The sequence below is a fragment of the Trichomonascus vanleenenianus genome (genome assembly GCF_965637985.1).
Source record: "Trichomonascus vanleenenianus strain CLIB 3782 genome assembly, contig: TRVA0_003S, whole genome shotgun sequence".
NCBI lineage: Eukaryota > Fungi > Ascomycota > Dipodascomycetes > Dipodascales > Trichomonascaceae > Blastobotrys > Blastobotrys vanleenenianus.
In genome coordinates, this window is record NW_027481884.1 from 137660 (window position 1) to 160967 (window position 23308).

Here is a 23308-nt window from a genome sequence, read left to right on the forward strand (position 1 = left end):
AATGCTTGTTTTGCGATAAACTCGACGGAACGCTGGCTGGTTCTTCCGATAAACTCGACGGAATGCTGGCTTGTTCTTCCGATAAACTTGCGAAGATGGAATGGCAAATTTCAAGTATTGTAAAATAGAGTTGGAAGTTCGTGGCACTAATTTATCAACTTACCTACTTCCTGTTTTTCAAATGGACTCCGTCGACCCAAGGATTTTCGAGAATTGTTACATTCAGGTGAGCCGAAACCTGTCAAAGGCAGTACTCGTGCCACTGTTTTATGCCCTGCCTATTCAGGTGGACTTTGGCACAGCAATTGAGAATAACCTGTTTGGAGGCGACGAAGACTTTGAGACTGTCAGCCAAGACTGGGGGGACGACGACTTGATGCCCGTATTCGATGCCGCATATATAACCCCCCAGGAGTTTCACTATCAAATGTCTGAAGGCTCAACCGACGTGCTCAGGCAAATACGCGACCAAGTAGCGCTTGGCGATGATAGCAGCGGAGGAATGACAGAAACAATCCTAATTGAGGCAATTGAAAAAAGTTACAGCTATTTGGCCACTGGTAGTCAGAAGGATTTTATATCGTACTTTGAACAATCCATCATGCTCCCGGCAGTTTGTCTGTTGGAACAGTCGTACCGGACCATCAGACCGGGCGTTTCTTTTCAAACCGTCTTGCAAGATTCATCAGTTGAGTCACCTTCGCCTACCAAGTCGTCTGGACAATACATCTGTTACCTGGATGACACTGCCGTTTCGTTGATTAGCGTCTTTGCGCCTGGGTCTCGAAGCAGTCTAGGAATGCTCGTGCACTTCAGAGTTATCAACACTGCGGGATTCGGTGACATTCAGAACTTTATGAACTCACTGGATAACAGAAGCGAGGCCGAAGCTAATTTTAAGTCGACTTTTTACTGTGATTTGCGTCATATCATTGAGGCCGCTAAAAAAAGCTCGGTTGAACGCATTGTGCTCTTTGACGGATTCTTCATGGCTCTAATATATCTTCCTTCGCTGGCTACGGGCCAAGATGACGATCGCGACGTTTATTCCATTATAAAATCGGACCAAGTCTGGCCTACATGTCGTCAATTAATCTTTGAGTTTAATTGGATTCCAACAGCCTTGCTCAATGAGCCCAGCGGTAGTAGAGAAGAAGACTCTCTAGAGACTTCTGATGGACAGCTTGAAAGCCAAGAAGGAGAAACTGAAGGAAAGGATATTGATGGACTGGCATTGCCGGACACAGGGTATCCTGATTCTGACACTGCTGAGGTTATTCACAAACGTCATGAGCTTCACATAATTGGGGGAGACAATCAACTTGAAGAAACCGTTGATCCCCGCCAATTGCAAAGACTTAGCGACAGCCACATACATTTCGCTAATGAGCTGAGCCAGATTAGCTCGTCTGAACCATCTTCGCCTCTCGTTACTCTGGATGAGCTAATCGAACAGTCTATGCAGAAAAGTGATTCCACAAAATCCGACAAACATTATCACCCTATTTTCAAGACTGGCATGCTAGAATACACTACTATACCAGCAGCCAGTAAAGACATTGAAATCTCTCCAAAGTCCTACCCTGTATCTACCTCACCGAGGCAATCTATTAGCACGGTACGAAGCTTGGTCCTCGACCACGTTCCAAAACGTAAAAAATCAAGACCATCAATATCTGGGCCTATCCTTAATGTTGATTTTACAGCAATGTCTCCGAAGAGGACTCAATCATATTCTACTACCTCTTCTGAAGAACGAAAGGCATCCAGAACTACCACTAGCATTTTCAATCCTTTGAAATCGTTGTTTGAGTCCTCACAAAAAGCATACTTTGCCCTGGAGGTACATCCGCAGCGCAAAATTTGTGTCGACTTGGGCGAGCTCATCGTGGCCAGAATCTACAAGAACATGTTCCGGGTAAACGTTACTGAAATTTCTTCAACATGCTTAAAAACACGAACCAAGTCACCAATGCCACTACTAGCACCAGATGAGGGTATTGACGCTCTTTTGAGCAATCTCCCCAAAACGCTCATAATGGAGAAGTTCCAAACCAAGGCACAGTTTAAGCACTCACTACATATGTACCGCAAGCTACGGCCATTGCATGATTCGTGTATTGCAAAGCTAATTGGGCGTGGTAAAATGAAAGAGGGTAACAGGATGCACTTCTACTTGTTATACGAAGACCTGCTACAAAATCTGCCTGGCTTAGACTTGACCAGCCTGGCCCAGGCAGCATCGGCGCACGAGACAGTAAAAGCAGTGCTGGACTCAAACATCGGCGACATATCCTTTGAAAGCGCAGACTTTGTTGTAAGAAATGACAATGTGATATTCGCGCGCATAGATTTTATTGAACCAAAGCAAAATGTCCGTGGTCGAGTCAATTGGAAGGCGTTTGAGTCTATTTGGCCGAAATATAGTCTCAATGTTGCCGAAGAGGAAACCGACCGAGAGCCAAAAAAGAGGAGACTATTAAAGCGGCTTTCGCTGACACTTGCATGAATTTCGTTTTAGATATATATTTAGCAAAGGTTCATAGAACTGATTTAGACGTACGGTATTTTGCCCTAGCCTCTTTATTTTCTTTAAGCTTACTCCAGCGTCGAAATGTTTCCGGGATTCTGTCGGTTCTTCTAAAACAACACCCATCTTCAGTGTTTGGAAATTCACGAAAGACAATAACGATGGAACGAACTAGCACATAGCATAACTTTTACACCAATTTCATATGTTTGATGATACACAATCTAATGCTAAAAATGAGATTTGTGACAGGGCAAGACACTTCCGTCTTGGTGATTGGGGGAGGGAGAAGGGGGGAAAAACTGATTAAATCTCTGTCTTGGAAAGCCTGGCATCTATACGACTTAGCCACAGATATGGCTTGTCTGTTTATTCCTCTAAACAGTAGGATGCCTCTCGAGGCTAATTGACTTTAGTGTTCTCGTCATTAAATTGAGACAACTTTTCGGACGTCTGTACGAGAAGATACAATGAGGATGTAAATATATAATACCAGCATTAATTGCTACCAAATCCTGTCTAGCTCTGTCCGTGAAAACATGGTGACGACAAAGATTTTTGCTTTGTTTTCAGTTACTGGCGTGGCCCTTGCGCTACAGGGGTCTACCCCCAAGGCGTTCAATTCGGCTGGAAGCCAGTCATTGGCTTTCAAAAAGCGGGCTGAGACTTCTGTGATCAGCGCCGTGGCCAGCAGCGATGGCGACAAGAAACATATCATGAAGACTATGACTCTGATGGCGTCCGGTGAATTAAGCTATATCGGTACTTCGTACGTTACGGTTGGTGGCACTGAGGGCATTGATGAGGCAGCTGCTACAGCGCCTGGTAATGTTGGTACAGTGCTCATTACTCAATCCGATGAGAATGGCTCTAATACGATCGCTGTCGTACCGGAAAATGCGACTACCGCTACAGCGATTTCTGGTGACCAAAGCAGAGCTACTACAGAAGTAATCTCTCAAAGCGGAACATTGCTTACCACGACGCTGACTATTCCAACAAATGGGACGACGACTGCTCATGGAGCGGATAGTTGGTCGAAAGAGACCAAGACTGTTACTGAAGGTGACCATACTTACACTACCACCATTGTCTATCCATGTGCTACCTGCTCTGGGGAGGAGTCGATTCTCGGCACTGCCGGTATGGCTGGTAATGAGGTTATGACGGTTACTGAAGGCGATCGTGTATACACTACTACGTTCTATCGATCGTGCACTGAACCTGGTTGCGATGGCGGTATTGAGACTGAGATCAGTAAAGAAGTGAAGACAATTACCGGAAATGGCCATACCTACACTACTACAATTGTCCATCCATGTGCTACCTGCACCGGAGAGGAGTCTGCTGTCGCAACTACCGGAATGGGAATTAATGCTACAACCAAGGAGGTTATGACAGTTACTGAAGGCGACCGCGTATATACTACTACGTTCTACCAATCGTGCACTGAGCCTGACTGCGGTGGTGGAGGCGTTAAGACTGAGGTGAGCAAGGAAGTGAAGACGATTACCGAGCGAGATCGTACCTATACTACAACTGCTTACTTGCCGTGCACTTCCTGTACGGGAAGAGCAACGGAAACTGAGAAAATGCTGGAGACCAGTTCGAGAAATGGTAGTGTCTATACTACTACTCTTCTGGGTGATCCAACCGAAAAGCAAGTGAGGACAATTTCACAGGATGGTGATGTCTATACTACTACTTTTCTGGTTGACCCGGCCGAAAAGCAAGTGAGGACCGTTTCTCAGGATGGCGGTGTTTATACTACTACTTTACTAGGTGGCCTGGCAACCCTAAAGGAAGTGAAGACCGTTTCGCGGGATGGAGATGTCTATACTACTACTCTTCTGGTTGACCCGACCGAAAAGAAAGTGAAGACAGTTTCGCAGGATGATGGTATCTACACTACTACTTTACTGGACGGCCTAGCAATGAAGAAGGAAGTGAAGACTATTTCACGGGATGGTGATGTCTATACCACTACTTTACTGGGTGGTTTGACTACAGAAAATGAGGTGAAAACCATTTCGCGGGATGGTGATGTCTATGCTACTACTCTTCTGGTTGACCCGACGGAAAAGGAAGTGAAGACCATTTCGCAGGATGGTAGTCTCTACATTACTACTCTTCTGGGTGATGCGACTGAACAAGTGAAGACCATCTCGAGAAATGCTGGTGTTTATACCACTGCTCTCCTGGGTGATCCGACCGAAAATACAGTGAAGACCATTTCACAGGATGGTGATATATATGTCACTACTTTTCCGGTTGACCCGGCCAAAAAGCAAGTGAAGACCATTTCGCAGGATGGTGATTTCTATACTACTACTCTTCTTGGTGTGGCTACAGAAAGGGAAGTGAAGACGATTTCACAGGACGGTAGTGCTTACGCGACGACTCTCGATGATATGGCTTCTCCTACTGGGCATGAATTGACAACTACGGCGGTACGCTTCAACGATACCGGCCCGTACACCACTACATTGGTCAAGCCATTGAGCACGGCTCTTACTGGAGTCCTCAGTGGTATGATCATGAGTGCCAGTGACTCAGCAGTAGGTGGTAATCCAGCAGTGGATGGTGCTCTCAAGGCGTCTAACTACACCATGCCTACCATCAGTTTGCCTAATAGCGTTGCCACAGGGTCGGCAGATATTGATATTAGCCATAGCGGCCAGTATACTACGTTGTATGGCTCTGATGGTGAGCCGTATACTACTATCAACCGTGACGATGGTTCTCAAATGACTACTCTGACTGCTGTCTTGTCTAACTCTGATGGTCGTCGATACACTACGGCCACCGTCTGCCCACTTAGTGCTATTCCGCCTTCGATTGCCAATAATGTTGTTGAGCCCACTAGGCTTGTTACTCTTACAGCCTCGGGCCCTGCGGGTCAGGAAACCGTGACTGTGAGCTGCCATAAGGGCACTTGTTTGAACGATGGCATGCCAATTGCTACTAGTCTAACTCCAACTGAGAACTATTCTTCTGTTTCTGACTCTCACGCTACTGCTGTGAATTCTGATACTACTGCGGGTTCTATTAGTAATGGCCCTAAGGACGCGGGCAAGGATGGAAACGGCGATTCGACCTCTGACTCCCCAACTGCTTCCAAGGACGAAGGCGAGCAGGGCCCAGCTGATGGTAGCTCACCATTTAGTGGATCTAGTAACGCTGAAGGATCTCCATCTACTGGATCCAGTGATGTTGGAGGGTCTCCTTCAACTGGACCTAGCAACGATGGTAGCTCACCACCAACTGGATCTAGTAACGCTGGAGGGTCTCCATCTACTGGCTCCAGTGATGCTGGAGGATCTGGCAAGTTGGACAACGCTAGCCCAGGGGGCTCTACACAGAACTCCGCTACTAACACAAATCCAGGCAATGGAGGGAGTCCGTCTGGCTCAGACAATTCGGGCGTGGTAGCGGATGGAGAGTCAAGCTCTGGCAATTCGCCGTCGAATGAGTCTGGACCTGACGGCACCAATGGTACCAATGGCGGTGACAGCTCGAATAGCGCAATTGAGACGAGCGGAACTGATGGCAGCGGAAATAATGGCGGGGATGATGGTAATAAGCCAGAGCAAATAGGCAATGATGGCTCCAGCCAAGGCGATGTCTCGTGCAGCGACGGGAGCTGCCAGAATTCTCCACTCCAATCGAACGACTCTCCGATAGTGAGACCTATCATCGGGCTCATGGCCGCCGCCATATCATTGGTGGTTTTGATTTAAAGCTTCTCTTCTACATTACTTGGGTTTAGGTTTATATTCTAGCTGAAAATAGTTTATTTTCATTTCTAATTGGATCAACTAGCTATAGTCAGTAAAGCTCACTGAGCAGGTCAGGGGAGGTCATCTCTCGATGGTCTACAACGACGCAATGCGAGCCAGAGTTGCATCGAGACGCACTACCAATGCTACATATGCACTTCGTGTTCCATCAAACGGTGGGCTGGACCCTTCTCCAGCCGGCAATTTCGCCTTGATCCTCCACACATTCTATTCTCCTTTGTAGTCAAAACACCGCCGCCTTTATAATTTCACTACGCGGCACACTCCAGTCTATATAATTCTATTACGTAGTACAGTTTAGCACACAATACAAAGAATTACGGTGGACCCCAGCTCGTGGGGGATATGCGGCTAATACGACGAGCTCTCGTGGATGCTAATGTAGCATTGACAGAACCCGGCTCAACTGCATCAGTCATTCCCCATACGGGCGAGAGGATCTATCTGGCGCTAGTGGTAGCGGTTCTGTCTAACATCGCAGACGGAGGGGGTGGTGTCTACCGGTGATTTCGGCGAAGCCGGCCAATAGGCCGACGACTGCACATTAAAAGGCGTCGCTCTCTCCAAGCGCATATATAATACCAAGGAGCCCCATGGCCGGGAGCTACTGCACTCAGAGCCTACCAGAAATGACTGTCGTTGATCTAGAAAGCCTCCAGACGGAGGGGAGGAACCCAAACAGTACGCATATCGACTCAGTGTCGACCGTCGAGGTTGTCCGGATCATGAACAGCGAGGACCACAAGGCTGTCGCGGCGGTGACCCCGTGTCTGGAGACCATTGCTGCGGCCATAGACGTCACCTTCCCCAAGGTAAGAGCTGGGGGGCGGGTCATCTACATGGGTGCAGGCACTAGCGGCCGGCTCGGCGTTCTGGACGCCTCTGAGATCCCACCAACTTACTCTGCCCCGGCAAACCAGTTCATTGGGCTTATCGCCGGCGGAGACCGGGCTATCCGGAACCCTATCGAGGGCGCTGAGGACTCGCCGGAGCACGGCAAGGCCGCGCTTGAGGAATTGAACATTGATCCGTCACTGGATACTGTTGTGGGCATTGCCTCGTCGGGGCGAACTCCCTACGTGCTCGGAGGGCTTGCTTATGCGAAGCAGCTGGGATGCACTACGGTGGGAATCTCCTGTGCCTCGCCGTCGGAGATGGAGGTGTCCGGGACGGTCGACCACCTCATTACGCCAATCACTGGCCCGGAGGTGGTTACTGGCTCTACGCGTATGAAAGCGGGTACCGCGACCAAGCTCGTGCTCAACATGTTCTCCACTGGCATTATGATCAAAATCGGCAAGACTTATGGCAATTTGATGGTGGATGTCAAGGCCAGCAACCTGAAGCTGCAGGAGCGGTCGCGACGAATTATCCGAGCCGTAGCCGGCACCTTGCTCTATCTCATTGAGGACGTCGCTTCGAAGAGGATTACTAGCGCCCCAATTGAATTGTCGACCCTGCCGGAAGATGAGGCTAGAGCCAGGCTTGACGAACTTATCAAGGCTTGCGACGGGTCCGTCAAACTCGCCATTGCCGTGGCGAAGAGTGGTCTCACTCCTGTTGAGGCCCAGACAGAACTCATTGTGGCTGGTGGAGTTTTGGACCGGGTGCTCAAGCAGCACTCTTAATGATACCTTCTAGAATAACGGGTAGCAATTGGCATGTGCATACTTCTAATGACGATGACGACTGGTTATGAAGTACTATGATGATAAAGTTTGTATAGACGCAAAAAAAAATATAAAATACTACGCAATAATCCAAAAGGCAAGAGATTTAACAAGTCAATTGAAATTACATCGAGGAGGTTTCTTCCCTCGTGCTATCAACAGACTACCCCTGAGGAAATCGACCCCGTCCCTTTATTTGGATATTGTTATATTATATTACGAACCTTATGTACTTTCGATAAGTCCGCCTTTAATCAAGATTATTATGAAAGTATTATCGGTACAGTAACAGACAGTTCGCAGATTGTTGAGTACCCTGGTAACGGGGGGACCCCGCCAGTCCCTCCAAACCCCGCTATGTGAGGCTGTGCGCGGCAGGTCAATCGTCGTCGCTTAACAAGAGCTTCAGTGGTTCGTAGAACGCTTATTTAATATGATTCCTGTGAGAAGAATAATTAGGATAATCAAGAGAAGATTGGCGAGACGGAGGAATAATCGATCGAAATCCGACTCCAGGAGATCTGACGATTCAAGACAAGTCAGCTCTCCCGAGGGCTTAACCCGCGGAACGCTCTGATTTCCACTTCGAAGCGACGTAACAAATCGGTAGCCACCGAATCAGGCCCGATTCGACAGTAGCGCAGGTCTTTTCCCTGTGCCAACAGACTCTTACTGGGTCAATCGACTGCCACGGCACGTTGAGCTAACAAAGAAAATTCGAAAGCACCAAGAGACCACCAAAATCTCTCCGACAACTAATTAATGAACTAGTGGCTCAAAGCGCCCAATCAATTTACATCATGCCAAGGGGGTTTTTCTCTCGCGCTATCAGCGGATTACTGCTGAGGAAATCGCCTTTATTTGGAAACTGTTTTATTATTTTGATGATGTTATCGTACTTCGATTCCTCCTTCACCCTAGGTAACTTACTTTAATCAAGACTATTATTGGTATTAAAATACAAGTGTCGTTTAAAAGAAAAGTTAAGCCCTAATTGGTGGTATTTACAAGTGACCATCTTTGGAGCTGGTTGGTCAAATTTTTGTCTCCTCAATAGAAGGGGAAAGGAGTATACTAACTATAGCGATGATGACACTGGTTACTTTGGTATCTTAGAATAGATCAGCTGAGATACCGATGCTCAATAAAAGGAAAGCGATAAAAAACATATTTAATGAATAACAAATTACAATGTTTTGTAAAATTCCTCAATCATGGTGGATTGATTAGCACTGCTGGTAAAAGTCTGTCACAGGACAAAATACCGCATTATCAGCCGCACTGTCAGGCAGGCAATTATTCTTTAACCGGAATATCCAATTACTCTTTGCATGAGGTCCTTCTCCTCTTCAGATGGTCGCAATCTATCGCTTCGATGCCTGGATTCAATACACGGCTTCTCCAACTAGATCTCGACTGATTGGTAAAGCATTCTGCGACTAGTTTCTACGTTGATCTAGTATCGATACTGGCCTATTGTGATTTCTTTTTAAAATAACCCTGATACCCCCCAAGATGGGTCATGGTTGGTCTCAATTAATGACATTTCATTTCCATTTGAAAGTGAAATATGCATATCTCACTGACCTCATGCGGCTAGAAATATTGAAAAATTAGGCTCGGTTCAGACCTCGAATGCCTCAGATATCATAAGGTAACATGATTTAGCATTAGAATGATAATTGTGATGCGAGGGAGACGAGATCATTAAAGTTCACTTACGTATGAAATGGAAATCGGCAGATAGACACCTCCTCGACGTATCAGCTGCTTTTTCCAACGGCCATCCATGAACACAATCAGTAACGTATGTGTAACGGTTTGGACTAACCCGCTCAATATTCCGCAAAGTTGATGAGTTTAACTATGTAGGCGTGTTATCTTGGAAAAATCAGTTCCCAGAACACACAGATCACCAGTAATGAAGACCCAGCTGCGGAAAATAGCGACGTAGAAAACACCCGTGGAGATGATTGAAGTGAACGACGAGAATTCCCCGTTACCCAGGGATTCCAGCGATGTGCGCCCATGCCAGCCATTAAGCAGTTCAAAGGCACTGGAAAGTCTCCAACTATTGGTTCAACTATGTTCACTTTCTACAGATGTAACTCGTTGGGGGATAACATTTTGACTACAGCATATAAAGCGCCTACTCGGAATCAACTCGATCATATGCGACAGTTGAACGCTTGAACAGATCTTTCCTTTCCATGGAGAGGTTACAGGAGGGGCTACTAGGAACAGTTTGATATGCTATGAGGATTGCAAATGTAGCGAAAGGCATATGTAGAATAGATATTTGCTACTGTTGCAACATAAGGGCTACCATGGTAATATTGTTACGAGTTGATCCAATTAGCTAGATAGTATCAAGAAATGTGACCACTGATTGATCGAGATAACGCCATGCTAGATGTATAATATAGTGTATTCATATTCGCTAGATGGACGAAGCGTTCGATAAACCCATGGCAGATAAATAACCAACACCGATTTATCTACCGGGAATTCTCTACCATATTGCAATAAACCCAGTGAAAAGGGCAAGCCCTGAGAGCAGCAGCCGCACACCAATGCATCCCGTAGTGATAAATGTTTCCTCTTTGGGCGCTCTACGTAACGGTAAAATTAATCCGTCTCCCAAGGGCCCTAGTCCCACCCCATCGCTCTCCATTCTCCTCCTTCCAATCAGCGCGACATATCAAGCAATTTTTCTGTTCGAAGCGATCCGGTCAAGGCGTCCCGCCAGTCTTGTTGTAGGAGAGGGGCAGCACAACCGAGTGGACTTCATTCCCGCCCTCCTCCGCTGGCCAAAAAAAAATTGTTTTTTGCATTGTGGGAAAAGAGACAATAAGGTGGAGAGAGACTACGGTACTATTCTTCTATACTATACCTCCTGTATATCCTATCTAGACCTGTATACCTGGTTACCTTTTTGGCTTGAGGTAATTATTTTTAAAAAATAATTCGTGGGGCAATTTGATGTCGGCGAACACGACATCGTTCCAAGCGGATCGAATAGCTGGCCGATATGAAGTGACGGGCGGCAGTAGTGCACTATCTTTCACCGTGCAGACGCCCGAGTCTGCGGCTACCAATACAGTTGTCCCCAATGCAAACGGCTCGGTGCGGCCGTACCGCTCGCGACGCAACCGTCCGTGCGACCTGTGTCGGAGACGCAAGACGCGATGCGATATGCTCCCCGAGGGGACGTGCGCCATGTGCAAGAAGATCGGAGGGTCGTGCACCTTTGTAGCAGAGCCGGCCAAGAAGGTCAAGCGAGAGTTTGAGAGCCCGCGCCCCGGAGGCGGCGTGCAGAAGCGACCTTCTTATTTGGGATCAGCCGCAGGCGCCGCATCTAGTGCGGCGGGTGCGGCTGGAGGTGGCGCCGCCACCTCCACAACGCCGCGCGGCGGCCTGGCCGTGCCGCAGCCCAAGAAGACCCTGCCCCGTGCCATTGACGTGCCTCCGTTCCAGCCGCCTCCGCGCTCCGAGGCTCCCGTGTCTAAAGAGCCGCCGCTGGTGCCCGAAGGGTTCGATTCCGGAGCGCTGCTGGGCCTCTCCGGCGACCAAGACCCGTACCTGCTGCAGTACTTTGTCTACGATGAGTATGAGTCGTGCACGTTTATCAAGCATGCTGTGCGGCGCGTGCGGCGTGGACCGGCTCTACCTGTTCAGTTCATCGCCATCAAGGACGCCGAGCGCGAACAGCGGTACATGGCCGAAGTCGGGGCCCAGAGGAAGCGCATATACGACAAGGTCGGGCGCTATGAAGAGCGTTTGTTGGCACTGTACTTCCGTTTCGCTTTCCCAACCTATCCGATTGTCGACCAGGAGAGCTTCTATCACGACTACTACTATAACAAGGAGAATATCAATGTCGGTCTACTGGCGGGCTTGTTGGCGTTGAGCTGTATTTGGTGGAAGTACGATTCGCTCCTGTGCGTCAATGTCATGCCCAAGAACCTGTCCCAGGAGTTGTATGAAGAATGCGCCATTGCGCTTGAACGCGAGGCCCGGTACCCAACTGTGGCCTCTGTACAGTGTCTCCTGTTGCTTCTGCAGAGGCGGCTGCAGCCCAGCGAGACGGCCGAGACGTATGCTATGACCGCCGACATTGCGCGCCTCGTGGCGCTGAGCCACAACCTCGGGTTGCACCTTGATCCCAGTGACTGGTCGATTGACGAGCGTAAAAAAGCGCTCAGGAAGAGGCTTTGGGCGACCGTGTACATTATGGAGAAGTGGACGGCAGTCAACACTGGCCGGCCGTCGTTGCTGCACTGGGACAATTCTACTATGGACTGCATTACCTCGGACGAGCCCTCGTCGCGGCTGTTTGTCTACATGGTGAGCCTGACACGACTGCTCGACGAGATCGCCCACGAGCTGTATTCAGTCCGGCACCACGAGGAGAGATACTATGACGTAGACCGAGTCAGGGGGCGCGTTGACGAGTACTTCCAGCGGCTCGAGAACTGGAGGGAGAACTTACCGAGTGACCTGCGCGACATGGCGGTGGCTCCCGAGGGCGAATTTTGCAAGAACGGTACTTTAAATTTGGCGGCTCTGACTGTCGAGGTTCTTCTGCACCGGATTCGATTGCGCCCGCTGTGTTCGCGGCTCATTTCGAAACCGTTGCTCCATCTCTACCGGGCCCACGCCGCAGAGACGATCCAGCGCATCATCAAGTTCACTTCGGAGATCTCGCACTCGCATTTACATGCGTTTTGGTACTCGACGACGAGGCTCAACTTCTCGACATTGGCCCATTTTGTATATTTCCACCACATCACGTCTCCTACGAAGCAGGAGTTCAAGGATACACGGGAGATGCTGCGCAAGTGGCTCTTTGCGCTCCGGGTGTTGGCCCAGGGGTGGGAAGAAGGCACCGGGCTGGCTGCCCTGCGAATGGATACGGTTTTCTGGATGGGCACGGATCTGTTTGACGCAGAAAACACGCCCGGGCTGTGCGGAGACTACGAAGAGGGTTATGAGAAGGTTGAAGAGCAGGAGATTGAGTCAATTCGGTTCTACCATCCCAATTCCTCCCACAGTAGTAGCCATGACCTTAACAAGCTACAGAGCGACCTGCCTCCACCGCCGTCCCACCCGCAGCAACTTTCACCTCACCAACATTCACCACACCCACATTCACCACATCAGCATTCACCGCACCTACATTCACCGCACCTACAGTCACCGCACCCACAGTCGCCGCACCCACATTCACCGCACCAGCATTCACCCTATCATAATTCACAGCCACAACCGCTGCGTCGACCCCAATCGTCTTCACAGCAAATGCATCAACAGCAGCCGCAATTGCCTCCCCAGTCGTCCATGCTTCCGTGTCACAATGGCAATCCATCCCATGGGTCGAATGGTAATGAGTCCAATGGTAACGAGAACTCGAATGTCAATTTCCTGCAATACCACCAGAACTTCAACGATCTGGACCACGGGATGCTACTATTGAACGAAGACATTATGCCCCAGGAGGAACAGACTCACCTGCTTGAAGAGGACGTCCCTCCTGAGCTGGCGGGCGCTTACGCCGACTATTTCGCGGCCAATGCCTCGACCCAGCACGATTACGGCGCAATCAACTTCCCCATGGTGCCGTATCATGCACAGCACCCCAGCCATCCTACGTTTTACAACTCTGACTTGCACGATGTTTTCCAGAACGATGTGCCTATGCATGGCCCCCATCCTCCACCATACTAACGACGTAACGACCTTACATAGATGATTATGAATTGTATATTATTACTTCACAGTTACTTCACAGTTACTTTACTGTCTCCCTTGGTATTCGAGGGCCAGCCCTCGAGCTCCCGTAGCTCCGCTGCGCGGAGGCACCCATGTGAATCCAAGAAAAGACACGGTCCCTGCGTCAGATGCGACTCTGATCACGTTGATCCAATGAGCACCCCGCCAAGACCCTACTTGTTGAGTTGCTTTAGCTTGCGGTGGTCTAGGGCAACGGGAACGTGCGAAAAAGACCGTATTTAGAAGGTCATCAATTACAAATATCTACCTAAAAACCAACAGACAAATACAATTTGAACTATCTCCTTGTCAATACTCTACTCTACTAATACTCTGTACTACCAGTATACTACCGTCGCGACTGCTCCATGGTCTTAGGACGGCTGGTGAACTGCCGAGACTTGTCCCGAGCGGTGCACCGGCGATGGGGCCTTCTCCACAGCATAACTCAAATAACCGGGAATCACCGATCATGGGGCAAGCACGTAATATAAAGCTCACATTACCCCCGTCCAGTCAAGCAAAAAACTGCATTTGAAAATGGAGCATTTCTTTAAGCCCGAGAGAGTGTACGCCGTGGCCGGTGCCTCTTCCAACCCGGCCAAGTTCGGCCACAAGGTTCTCCAGTGGTACGTCAACCGGGACTTGCCAGTAGTGCCCATCAACTTCCGTAAGGAGAAGATCCTCGATATTCAGTCGGTTGAGAATATTAAGGACGTGGAAGTGCCGGATAACGGCTCCATTGGCCTGAGTGTCGTCACCCCACCAGCCATTACTAAACAGCTGATTCAGGACATTGAGAGCAAGTTGAAGAAGGACACGGTCGCCGCCATCTGGCTACAGCCTGGCACCCACGATGAGGAGGTTGTTGCTCTCGCCAAGAAAGTGGTGCCAATTGTCATTAAGGATTGCATTCTTGTCAACGGTGACAAGTTTTTGAGCAGGTTGTAGAAATTGTACATGCCATGAAGTGGTCTTTTAATTATCGTACTCGAGTTCTCGCAGTAACAATATTCACAGTCTTAGTGCTATGTACCGGAGAGCAGTGGTTCTGTATATTGACCAATAAATTGAAACGCAGCTAGCAATGACAGAATGTTTGGAGTAACAATGCCAAGTGGCATTGGCTATAACAGTTACAGCAACAGCAATATATATGATTAGTTGAAGTTTTAGTACTGTTGGTACTTTATTGAACGATAAGTAGTGATTGGTAGTGATTCATAGTGATTAGTAGTGATTAGTAGTGGTTAGTAGTGATTAGTAGTGATTAGTAGTGATTAGTAGTGATTAGCAGTGATTAACAGTAATTAGATTGTAACGGGAGAGTCACTATTGTAGGAAGTAGACCTGACTATACAGCAGTAACAATTGATGCAGAGAGTTTTATTGCCAATAATATTAGCATACTGAGTAATCAATAATGGCCACCATCGTAGTAGTTGAAGGATTTGAACCAATTGCTGAAAAGATTCAATCGTAACTGAATCAAAGCTACTTAATCACAATTCACTTCAATTAGTGTATTCGAGTAGTAGTACAGTTAGTCATTAACACGTTATCATCTAGCTATCTACGCAATTCCTTTTGTTCTATCAATTACCATCATTGCGGCTATTCCAACCGCCTACTCGCTATCCCGCCCACTTAGTCGTCGTTAATCGATACTCGTCATTCCAACAGCTTCTTGAACACGTCCCCCCATGTCTCATTACTACTACTACTGCTCTTCGCTTCCTGTGTATTGGGCACGACAATCGTGTAAGGGAAAGGCACCGCATCAGTCGTCGTAATCGGCGGGATATGAGACTTCTTCTGGTTCACCGTGCTGACCATGGCGAGTAGAATCTCGCGCAGCCGCTTCGAGGTCGCCGCCCTCACCACCTCTCGCTCCTTCTCTGACGCTGGCTCGACGACATTGACATCAATGACCCACTGCTCCCAACACACTTCCTCCGACCGGGGAGGCCCTGCGAACCACGACTGCCGCTGAGGTTTGTTCCGCTTCTCAAAGAACTGCACGCCAATCTGGCCGAAGCTGCCCCCGCCCTGGTTTATCGCTGTCAGCAGCAACGAGATCTTCTCCTCTATCAGGGCGTCCACAGTGGCGCTCGCTATGCTCGGATAAGTCACTCCACACACCTCCCGCGTCTGCGGGATGGCAGGACCAAACAGTCGATAAAACAGTATCGTCGATAAGAGGCCTATTATTTTATTAGCTCCCGCTTTCTATCTCTGTAAAGGTTTTGGCTTACATTTGACAACGTCCCGTACTGTCGACTTTTCGGCCGTTATCTCATATTTGATGTCCATGTTATCATGGGGTGAAGAGAGGTCCCACCTCCGATCCTGTCCGCATATACCCCAAAATAATACCGGTACGTGATTTCGTACAGCCACGCAAAGCTACAGGGGATTCTCTGCGTCAGCGGAGCAACAGGGACGGGGGATTTTTGAGGGGGGGCCTTTGGGTGGCGACAAGTCCCCCCCTTTTGTAAAACACCATCGGAACTTACTTATCCCCCGTATGTTACGGGCCAATCGATACGAATCCGAGCCGCACGAGCCGCACCTATATAAGCCGCACGAGCCTCACGAGACAAAAAAAAGTATAATACAGAAAGTCAGCTAGCTCCGGTTTAGAGCCTCGGCGATGAGATCGCAAGTCTCGGGAATGCACTGGGAGTTGATTATGTCCATTTCAGCTGGCGTAAACTTGGAGAGCACGTACTTGGCGACAACTGCGGGCTCCTTGGACTCGGGACGCCCAATGCCGAGCCTGATGCGCGCAAACGGTGGTTCATACTGCTTGAACCGCGCTACGATGCTGCGAAGCCCGTTGTGTCCGTTGGTGGCCATGCTAGGCTGTTTGTACACAACCTTGCCCAGGTCCAGGTCTAGCTCGTCGTGGAGCACTAGAAGTTGTTTCGGCGTGCGGATGTGGTCGCGGTGAAACTTGAGATAGCTCTCGAGAGCTACGCTCGATACGTTCATGTACGAGTACGACTCGAAGAAGATGAGGTCGTGTGAGCCCGGGAACCATGACACCATGCCCTTGTTCTTGCCGAGATTATGTGTCTCCAGCATTCTATTCTCACGGAATTGGTCTATGACTCCGTTGAGTACAATGTGGCCTAGGCTATGCCGGGTTTTGGCGTACTGTCGGCCCGGGTTACCCAGGGACATGATCTAGCATCTTCTGTTAGCAAATCTACCGGATAAACATGCCAAGATACAAAAAAAAGCGAACGTACAACTAGAGAGGCCGGAGAGGCCAACAGGTCTGCGATGCGGGCTTTCTTGCCCATGATTAACGATGGTAAATGCACTTCGGGATCTGGTCAAATTTGGCAGAAAACGGCTTTTTTGGTGCAAGATCCGCGCGTACATCTGAGAACGGGGAAAATATGACACTCAGCCATCATCTCTTCAGGAGGCTTATATACGAGGTCATTACGAGCTTGAAGTCTGTGTCTATTTCGGCGAAGAAATCGTTTTGTGACGAGCTAGGAAACTGTGGATCGGCTTCCTTTAATTCATTTAGAGGACTTGGATTATTCTAGGAAAGCTATCCTAAGAGATTCCAGAGGAGGGGAAAAATACTCAGGCACAATGAAGCGCCCTAGCAGAAGAGTACGGATTGGAGTGCTAATCGTGCTCTTCGTGCTCGTCACGATGTGGGTGTACGAGCCTGAGAGTCCCGGAAACATCAACGATCCGGTGGCTCCGGCGCACGACTCTGCGGAATCCAGAGAGTCTCTCTTTGAGAGTCTAGGGCTTAACAAGCCGATTATGAAGGATATTGTCCGGGGCAAGATATTTGGCGTCGAGCCGTCGTCAACCTGGCGCAAACCGTTCATGTTCTTCACTGATCAGTCCATCTCTGGCGGGTTCGGTGCGCCGCTTCCGCCAATCAACAACCGATGCCCTGTCTACACGTACTTCGAGCCCACTGAACAGGGGGCCGTCGAAGGAGAGAGCCAAGTGCTCGAAGCGTGGAAGAAAGCATGGTGGGCGTATGGCTTCAAACCGGTCGTCCTCAATGCCACTGACTGCAAGAAATCACCCCGTTATGAGCAGTTTATGTCGGACAACAAGATTTCGGAGGATTTTAAGTACATGCACAAAAAGTGGTTCGCTTGGTTGGGCAATGACGCTGGAATCTACGCTGACCGGCGCGTTGTGCCTCTTCCTACGACAAGCGAAGCCCGCGTCTGGCTGAAAAACCTGCGGGACTGCAAGTTCGACCGGCCCACCAAGTATGAAGGGATGGATTTGGACTTCATCCACGGAGATATAACGAAAATCCAGCGACTGCTCAATTCCCTGATGGCAGGAGAGGCCGAGAGCAGTGTCTATGGGTCCTTTGAGGACGCATTCCGCACTGACGAGCAGCCAGCGCTGGCCCACTACACGAATCACAATTTAAACATTCTATTTAGTGGCAGGATGAGCGACCGACTGAGCCTATACGACGCTCCAAGTAAGGTTGCATCAATTATGAACGTACACGCCCACCACGAATTCCTCAGGCGGTATCCCAAGGGGGTAGCCGTGGTAGACCCGTTTGTCGACTTCTACGACGATGATGTCACGGTGGCAGCAGCGCGGCAACATCCTCCTGAGCGAGTGTTTAGTCTCCCGGCTAAGCACAAGGCGGAGCACCTTATGAAGTGCCCCAGCGCCTCAGATGTGGTGTCTGCGTCGTGCCCGCCTTTGCCGGCCGTACTAGAGTTCGCCCAAAGTCTCAAAGAGAATGACGGCATCACAGACTTCGCCTCCCCAGGCATTGCTCCTGGGCTATGTGGTAACCCCTGTGCAGATGGCCAGTCTGTAAAGTACCACTCGGTCTCTTCGCTGCCGTTGCCGGGGTCTGGGATGTATACCATCATTGGCGTGCCGCATCCGCTCACGGCGTTAGCTATTCTCGACAGGAAGAAGGAGCCCACTACGCTGGATGCCCGGAAGCGCCTAACCCGAGATGTGTGGCTGCGGCAATTCGCAGACAATTACGTGCCACTTGAGTCTACAAGCAATGCTCACCGGCTGTTTATGGGTAAAGACGCAATTATCAGCCGCCCCACTGAATCGAATACTACATGGTTCATCTGGGAAAGCGAGACACCGGAAAGACAGCAGATGATTGACTGGGACCTTGGATTCTCGACAGGTACAGAAAAGTGGTCTACGCAAGAAGTCAAGTCTGCTAATCTGCGTGAGATTCTGGGCCATTCTCGGAATCGTGTGCTGAGTCCCGATCGAAACGACCAGCTAAGGGCAATTGAGGCTTGGAATATGGCAGATACTGAGCTGTGGAGGTTCTTGTACCACTGGCAGAAGCAAAAGGACGACGAGCTTGCGAAGATCAGTGGATAAAAAAATTGAATTACGCTCCCCGATTCCACTGCAATCGGCGTTCTCTTCAAGTATTCGATATACTACTAATAAGGTAATACGACCAGTATTCCCTAGTACGCGAATTGCAGTATACGACTATCTAATATTGGAAATGGGTTGAAAAAAAAGCGCCCCATTAATGGTTTGGAATTAAAGCATTGCATGTGCCGATGTGGCATGCACCCATGTTTCTTTTACACAGTACCTAGTGTCTCTGTCTCTGACGTTAATATTAATAAGTACGCAATGAATGATTTAGACTTCAGATCCGCCCAATGTACCAGATGTAAGCTAAACCGATACACTGTTAGTCTAATTACCGGCCGTGATCCAAACCCTATCTTGTAGTCTACGGCGACCGGGAGAAAACAAACGCCGCAAAGCGCCTTTTTCTTATATAAACAATTGAATATGTCGAGGATCGATCATTGGATTTTGGCAGCTTGAATTGAATCGCAATGTTGTCTAAAGGGCTTTTCGCTATGGTGGCCGCCTTAGCGGTAGCCGAAATGGCGCAACAATATGACTTTAACGCCAGCCGAACAACGGAAGCTAATAAAATTACTGAAGCAGTGAAGACTCTCTCAGGGCGTTCCCTTCAGGTCGTATCCTGGGTGAGCGATTATACCGTGATCAGCGAGGCGACAGGCGTGGTTGTCCCGGATCATACCACCCAGCAGACTCAGCAGGCTGCGGATACAATAGTTGAATCGGCACAGCAGGAGGAGCAAACAGCGCAGGGGCGCCAGGAGACTGATTATCAGACGCAGAAAACCAATCAGAGCCAGCAGACCAACCAGGCTCAACAAACTGGACAGCAGACCAATCAGGCTCAACAGACTGTACAGCAGACCAGCCAGGCTCAACAGACTGGACAGCAGACCAATCAGGCTCAACAGACTGTACAGCAGACCAATCAGGCTCAGCAGACCAACCAGGACCAACAAACTAGGCAGCAGACCAACCAGGAACAGCAGACTAGGCAGCAGACCAATCAGGCCCAGCAGACAAATGCAGCGACTGATTCCTTGCAGAATTCTGTGCCTGTCAACGAGGGATCTACGGAGATGGGATCGTTGAAGTCGACAGGGAGTACGAATACAATGAAAGCCGCTACATCGAGTGCTGAATCGATCGCTGACGCCAGTAGTAATCTACCGGCTCTTTCAACCGGTAACTCTGGCGACAGACAGACGAGACAGCAAACTGGGCAGGAGAGGCAGACTGGACAACAAAGTGGCGCGCAAACTGACCAGCATTCGGCAAAGCAAACTGGGCAGGAGACTAGAACGCAAATCGGAAAGCAGACTGGGCCTCAAACTGGACAAGAGAGTGAACAGCAGACAGGTGAACAGACTAATCAACAGACTGGGCAAGAAACTAGAACTCAAACCGGTCAGCCTCAGACTGGTCAGGAAACTGGACGACAAACCGGTAAACAACAGACTGGTCAGGAAACAGGAAGACAATCTAGAGAACAGCAAACCGGGCAGCAGACTGGCGAACAGACCGTGACGCAATCAGGCAAGCAGATTGGAACGCAAACCAGAGAGCAGACTAGTCAACAAACTGGGAAACAGACTGGGAAACAGACTGGAAGACAAGAGAATGGGAGGCAGACTAGAGGTGGTAAACAGTCTGGTTCAGGGGCTGTGGAAACTGGTGAGACCAGAAAGGCAACCAATGGGAAGTATACTGGTAAGAATGGCCAGAAAACCGGCGGCAATGCTACAGGTGGAACCGCTGTGGTTTCCGGCGGCAAGGCCATTGTTACCATGGGGTCGATGACTGAGACGTATGCCCTGACCGACATTGAAGAGTCAAAGATCAGTGGTCCTAGCATGGCTAGCTCTGTTGCGACGCCAGTTGTTTGGAAGTCTCCAAAGGCTGTGACTTCAACGTTTGAAACGACACAAGGCGGGCGGAGGAAGAAGGTCACTGTAACCAAGGTGACATTGGTCATAGCGACTAAGACTCCTGCAGCCGCTGAACGAGGCCACAAGCTTGGAGGTAAGTCACAAGGCGGGCAGTATGACGGATCTCATGGTAGCGTGGGACATGGTGCTACTGGAAGCAAGGATTCTGCTGCTGGGGACACTACCGCGAACGCTGCTAAGCTCAATAAGGAGAACTGTGGATCTCAGAGAAGTTATGCTCTTGAAGTCATTGGAGCTGCGATTGTTGGTGCCTTGGCCCTGGTTTAGAAGCTGTTGGATATTAAAAACAATTTTGGACTTCGACGAACATTACGAAGATTTTAGCTTCTTTTAAGAAATTCTTTGGTAATATAAAATTTGTAATAACAGGCAATCGATGAACACCTTATTATTCGTTTTTCTCGTTTTCTACACCTTTGTCCAACATTGTTCTGTTGTCAGACTTACCCGACAGACGCTTGATGATATGCTCGACGAACTTATAGAGCCAGCCAGTGCACACTACTAACCCACCGACAATGTTGATAAGGCGGACGAGGAATTGTACGAATGGCATTCGCTCATCAGTAATTGTCAGCCGAATCGGCTCAATGTCATACTTGAAGAATATTCCGGGAACCAGTCGCGATATAGTGCTCACTTGCGAGACCTGCTCCTTTACTGCGTATTGGTAAGTATCGACGGTACGGCCCGTGGTAAAGCTTTTATAAGTAGTGGGGACCACCGACATGAAGTACTGGAAAATATCCATCGAGGAGTCAGCAATTGCCTTGGTATCGTCCAGTGGATTGACAATCCTCGGATAAAACTCTCCAAACGAAAACTCATCAATGACATGCGTGAAATTCAAGCTGCTGGGGTCGATCGCGCGGCGGTCAAAATACCCATACCCCTTCGCAGTAATGTGGAAATCTCCACGCACCCTGTTCACTGGAATTGACCCGAAAATGCGACAGGCTGCTCCATCAGGGTCCTCTTTGCGCAGCTTCTTGAACTTCGACCGCCGGGCGCGCTTCAACACGGAGTAGAAGCTATCATAATTCTTCTCCTCAGAGATCTTGTGGGCATGGCTCAGGTCCAGCGCGGTGACGCCCTGGAAGTTGAGCAGCTCCGAGGCAATGAGCCGGTCCTGAGAGGCGTCGTAGACATTGGCAGTCAACCCCCAGCACGGCAAGTTGACGGTGACATCAATGTTGATCTGCAAATCCCGCTTGACGTCGCTGTCCACGGAGAATTGTTGCTCCTCGACTCCGCCGATATAGGTGGCCAGCTGCACCCACATGAGGAACGTGCACACTATGCCCAGCACTAGTGTCACTGCCCCACCCCTGGTGGATTTCACCGAATAGGTAGAAGATACCTTAGCTATACGCAGAATTAGTCAAAAGCCCTCATATCTGGTATCCTGGACATACGAAACGCGTCAAACGTTTTCAACCCGCTAGGGACAAAATCGTCCATCTCAAAGGGTTCCCTAACACGTTGTCGATATGGGAAGCGATAAATGGGCATGCGGCTGTACCCCCAAGTTCACCGTGATGAAAACTTACCCGGATGTTGGAAAATACGGGGTACATTTGGAGAGAATTAATGGTGGATGACATGAGACTCCGCACAATTTACGCACCTCTCCTGTAGTTTAATTGTCCTACGTAGTCATCTAGAAATGCAGCAGTCTGAATTTGAATTTTAACAGTGAGTGGCGGACTAGTAGTGGAGGTTTGGTGAGTTAATTGATCTTCGCAGGGGGGTGGTTTTTTGAATGTAGCACCGCTAAAGCTTTAAGAAAAAGTATGACGGAATATAGTGGGGGCGAAAAGAAACCTCAGAGGTGAAGTCGGTGGGTCAGGGCACTGGAGTACTGAGTGTATGTTTATATGCACTACGCATATTGACAGGCCTACCCAGGGTCAGGTACGACAAGACGATTCGATCCCACGCTGAATCATAACAATCGACCCGCAAATATTGATTCAGCTAGCTAGACCAACCACGCCAAAATAGAGCCATGACGAGGACTCTCGGTACGGTAGGCGTTTGAAATATGATACACTAGCAATACAGTAGCACTAGTACTAGAGCTTAGTATAGTCTCCAGGAGAATTAGAGTGTGTCACCAGGGAATAGTCTCCGAGAGCCGCATCCCGGGGACATGCATCGACGACCGGGGATTCAGGTACCCCTTTACCCTGTTTACCCAGG

At 49.2% G+C, this 23308-nt stretch overlaps 10 protein-coding genes across 10 annotated transcripts; 7 read left to right on the forward strand and 3 right to left on the reverse strand.

Moving 5' to 3' along the window:
* Window positions 1-100: 100 nt before the first annotated feature.
* TRVA0_003S01398 (uncharacterized protein) lies at window positions 101-2509 on the forward strand (the record flags this gene model as incomplete). The annotated part of the gene is made up of 1 exon (XM_076682443.1): window positions 101-2509. The coding sequence occupies one exon, from the start codon at window positions 101-103 to the stop codon at window positions 2507-2509; it is 2409 nt and encodes an 802-aa protein (XP_076543226.1).
* Window positions 2510-3069: 560 nt separating this feature from the next.
* Window positions 3070-6270, forward strand: TRVA0_003S01420 (uncharacterized protein; the record flags this gene model as incomplete). Its single annotated transcript, XM_076682444.1, has 1 exon — window positions 3070-6270. One exon carries the CDS (start codon window positions 3070-3072, stop codon window positions 6268-6270), a length of 3201 nt encoding a protein of 1066 aa, XP_076543227.1.
* Window positions 6271-6923: 653 nt separating this feature from the next.
* On the forward strand, window positions 6924-7958 carry TRVA0_003S01442 (N-acetylmuramic acid 6-phosphate etherase; the record flags this gene model as incomplete). Its single annotated transcript, XM_076682445.1, has 1 exon — window positions 6924-7958. One exon carries the CDS (start codon window positions 6924-6926, stop codon window positions 7956-7958), a length of 1035 nt encoding a protein of 344 aa, XP_076543228.1.
* Window positions 7959-10982: 3024 nt separating this feature from the next.
* On the forward strand, window positions 10983-13727 carry TRVA0_003S01464 (uncharacterized protein; the record flags this gene model as incomplete). The annotated part of the gene is made up of 1 exon (XM_076682446.1): window positions 10983-13727. The coding sequence occupies one exon, from the start codon at window positions 10983-10985 to the stop codon at window positions 13725-13727; it is 2745 nt and encodes a 914-aa protein (XP_076543229.1).
* A 585-nt stretch (window positions 13728-14312) lies between these two features.
* TRVA0_003S01486 (CoA-binding protein) lies at window positions 14313-14723 on the forward strand (the record flags this gene model as incomplete). The annotated part of the gene is made up of 1 exon (XM_076682447.1): window positions 14313-14723. The coding sequence occupies one exon, from the start codon at window positions 14313-14315 to the stop codon at window positions 14721-14723; it is 411 nt and encodes a 136-aa protein (XP_076543230.1).
* A 720-nt stretch (window positions 14724-15443) lies between these two features.
* On the reverse strand, window positions 15444-16085 carry TRVA0_003S01508 (autophagy-related protein 101; the record flags this gene model as incomplete). The annotated part of the gene is made up of 2 exons (XM_076682448.1): window positions 15444-15976; window positions 16028-16085. The coding sequence occupies 2 exons, from the start codon at window positions 16083-16085 to the stop codon at window positions 15444-15446; spliced, it is 591 nt and encodes a 196-aa protein (XP_076543231.1).
* A 315-nt stretch (window positions 16086-16400) lies between these two features.
* On the reverse strand, window positions 16401-17080 carry PTH1 (aminoacyl-tRNA hydrolase; the record flags this gene model as incomplete). Its single annotated transcript, XM_076682449.1, has 2 exons — window positions 16401-16961; window positions 17027-17080. 2 exons carry the CDS (start codon window positions 17078-17080, stop codon window positions 16401-16403), a joined length of 615 nt encoding a protein of 204 aa, XP_076543232.1.
* A 367-nt stretch (window positions 17081-17447) lies between these two features.
* TRVA0_003S01552 (uncharacterized protein) lies at window positions 17448-19148 on the forward strand (the record flags this gene model as incomplete). Its single annotated transcript, XM_076682450.1, has 1 exon — window positions 17448-19148. One exon carries the CDS (start codon window positions 17448-17450, stop codon window positions 19146-19148), a length of 1701 nt encoding a protein of 566 aa, XP_076543233.1.
* A 503-nt stretch (window positions 19149-19651) lies between these two features.
* Window positions 19652-21373, forward strand: TRVA0_003S01574 (uncharacterized protein; the record flags this gene model as incomplete). Its single annotated transcript, XM_076682451.1, has 1 exon — window positions 19652-21373. One exon carries the CDS (start codon window positions 19652-19654, stop codon window positions 21371-21373), a length of 1722 nt encoding a protein of 573 aa, XP_076543234.1.
* Window positions 21374-21494: 121 nt separating this feature from the next.
* On the reverse strand, window positions 21495-22567 carry ERV41 (Erv41p; the record flags this gene model as incomplete). Its single annotated transcript, XM_076682452.1, has 2 exons — window positions 21495-22471; window positions 22522-22567. 2 exons carry the CDS (start codon window positions 22565-22567, stop codon window positions 21495-21497), a joined length of 1023 nt encoding a protein of 340 aa, XP_076543235.1.
* Between the last annotated feature and the right edge of the window lie 741 nt (window positions 22568-23308).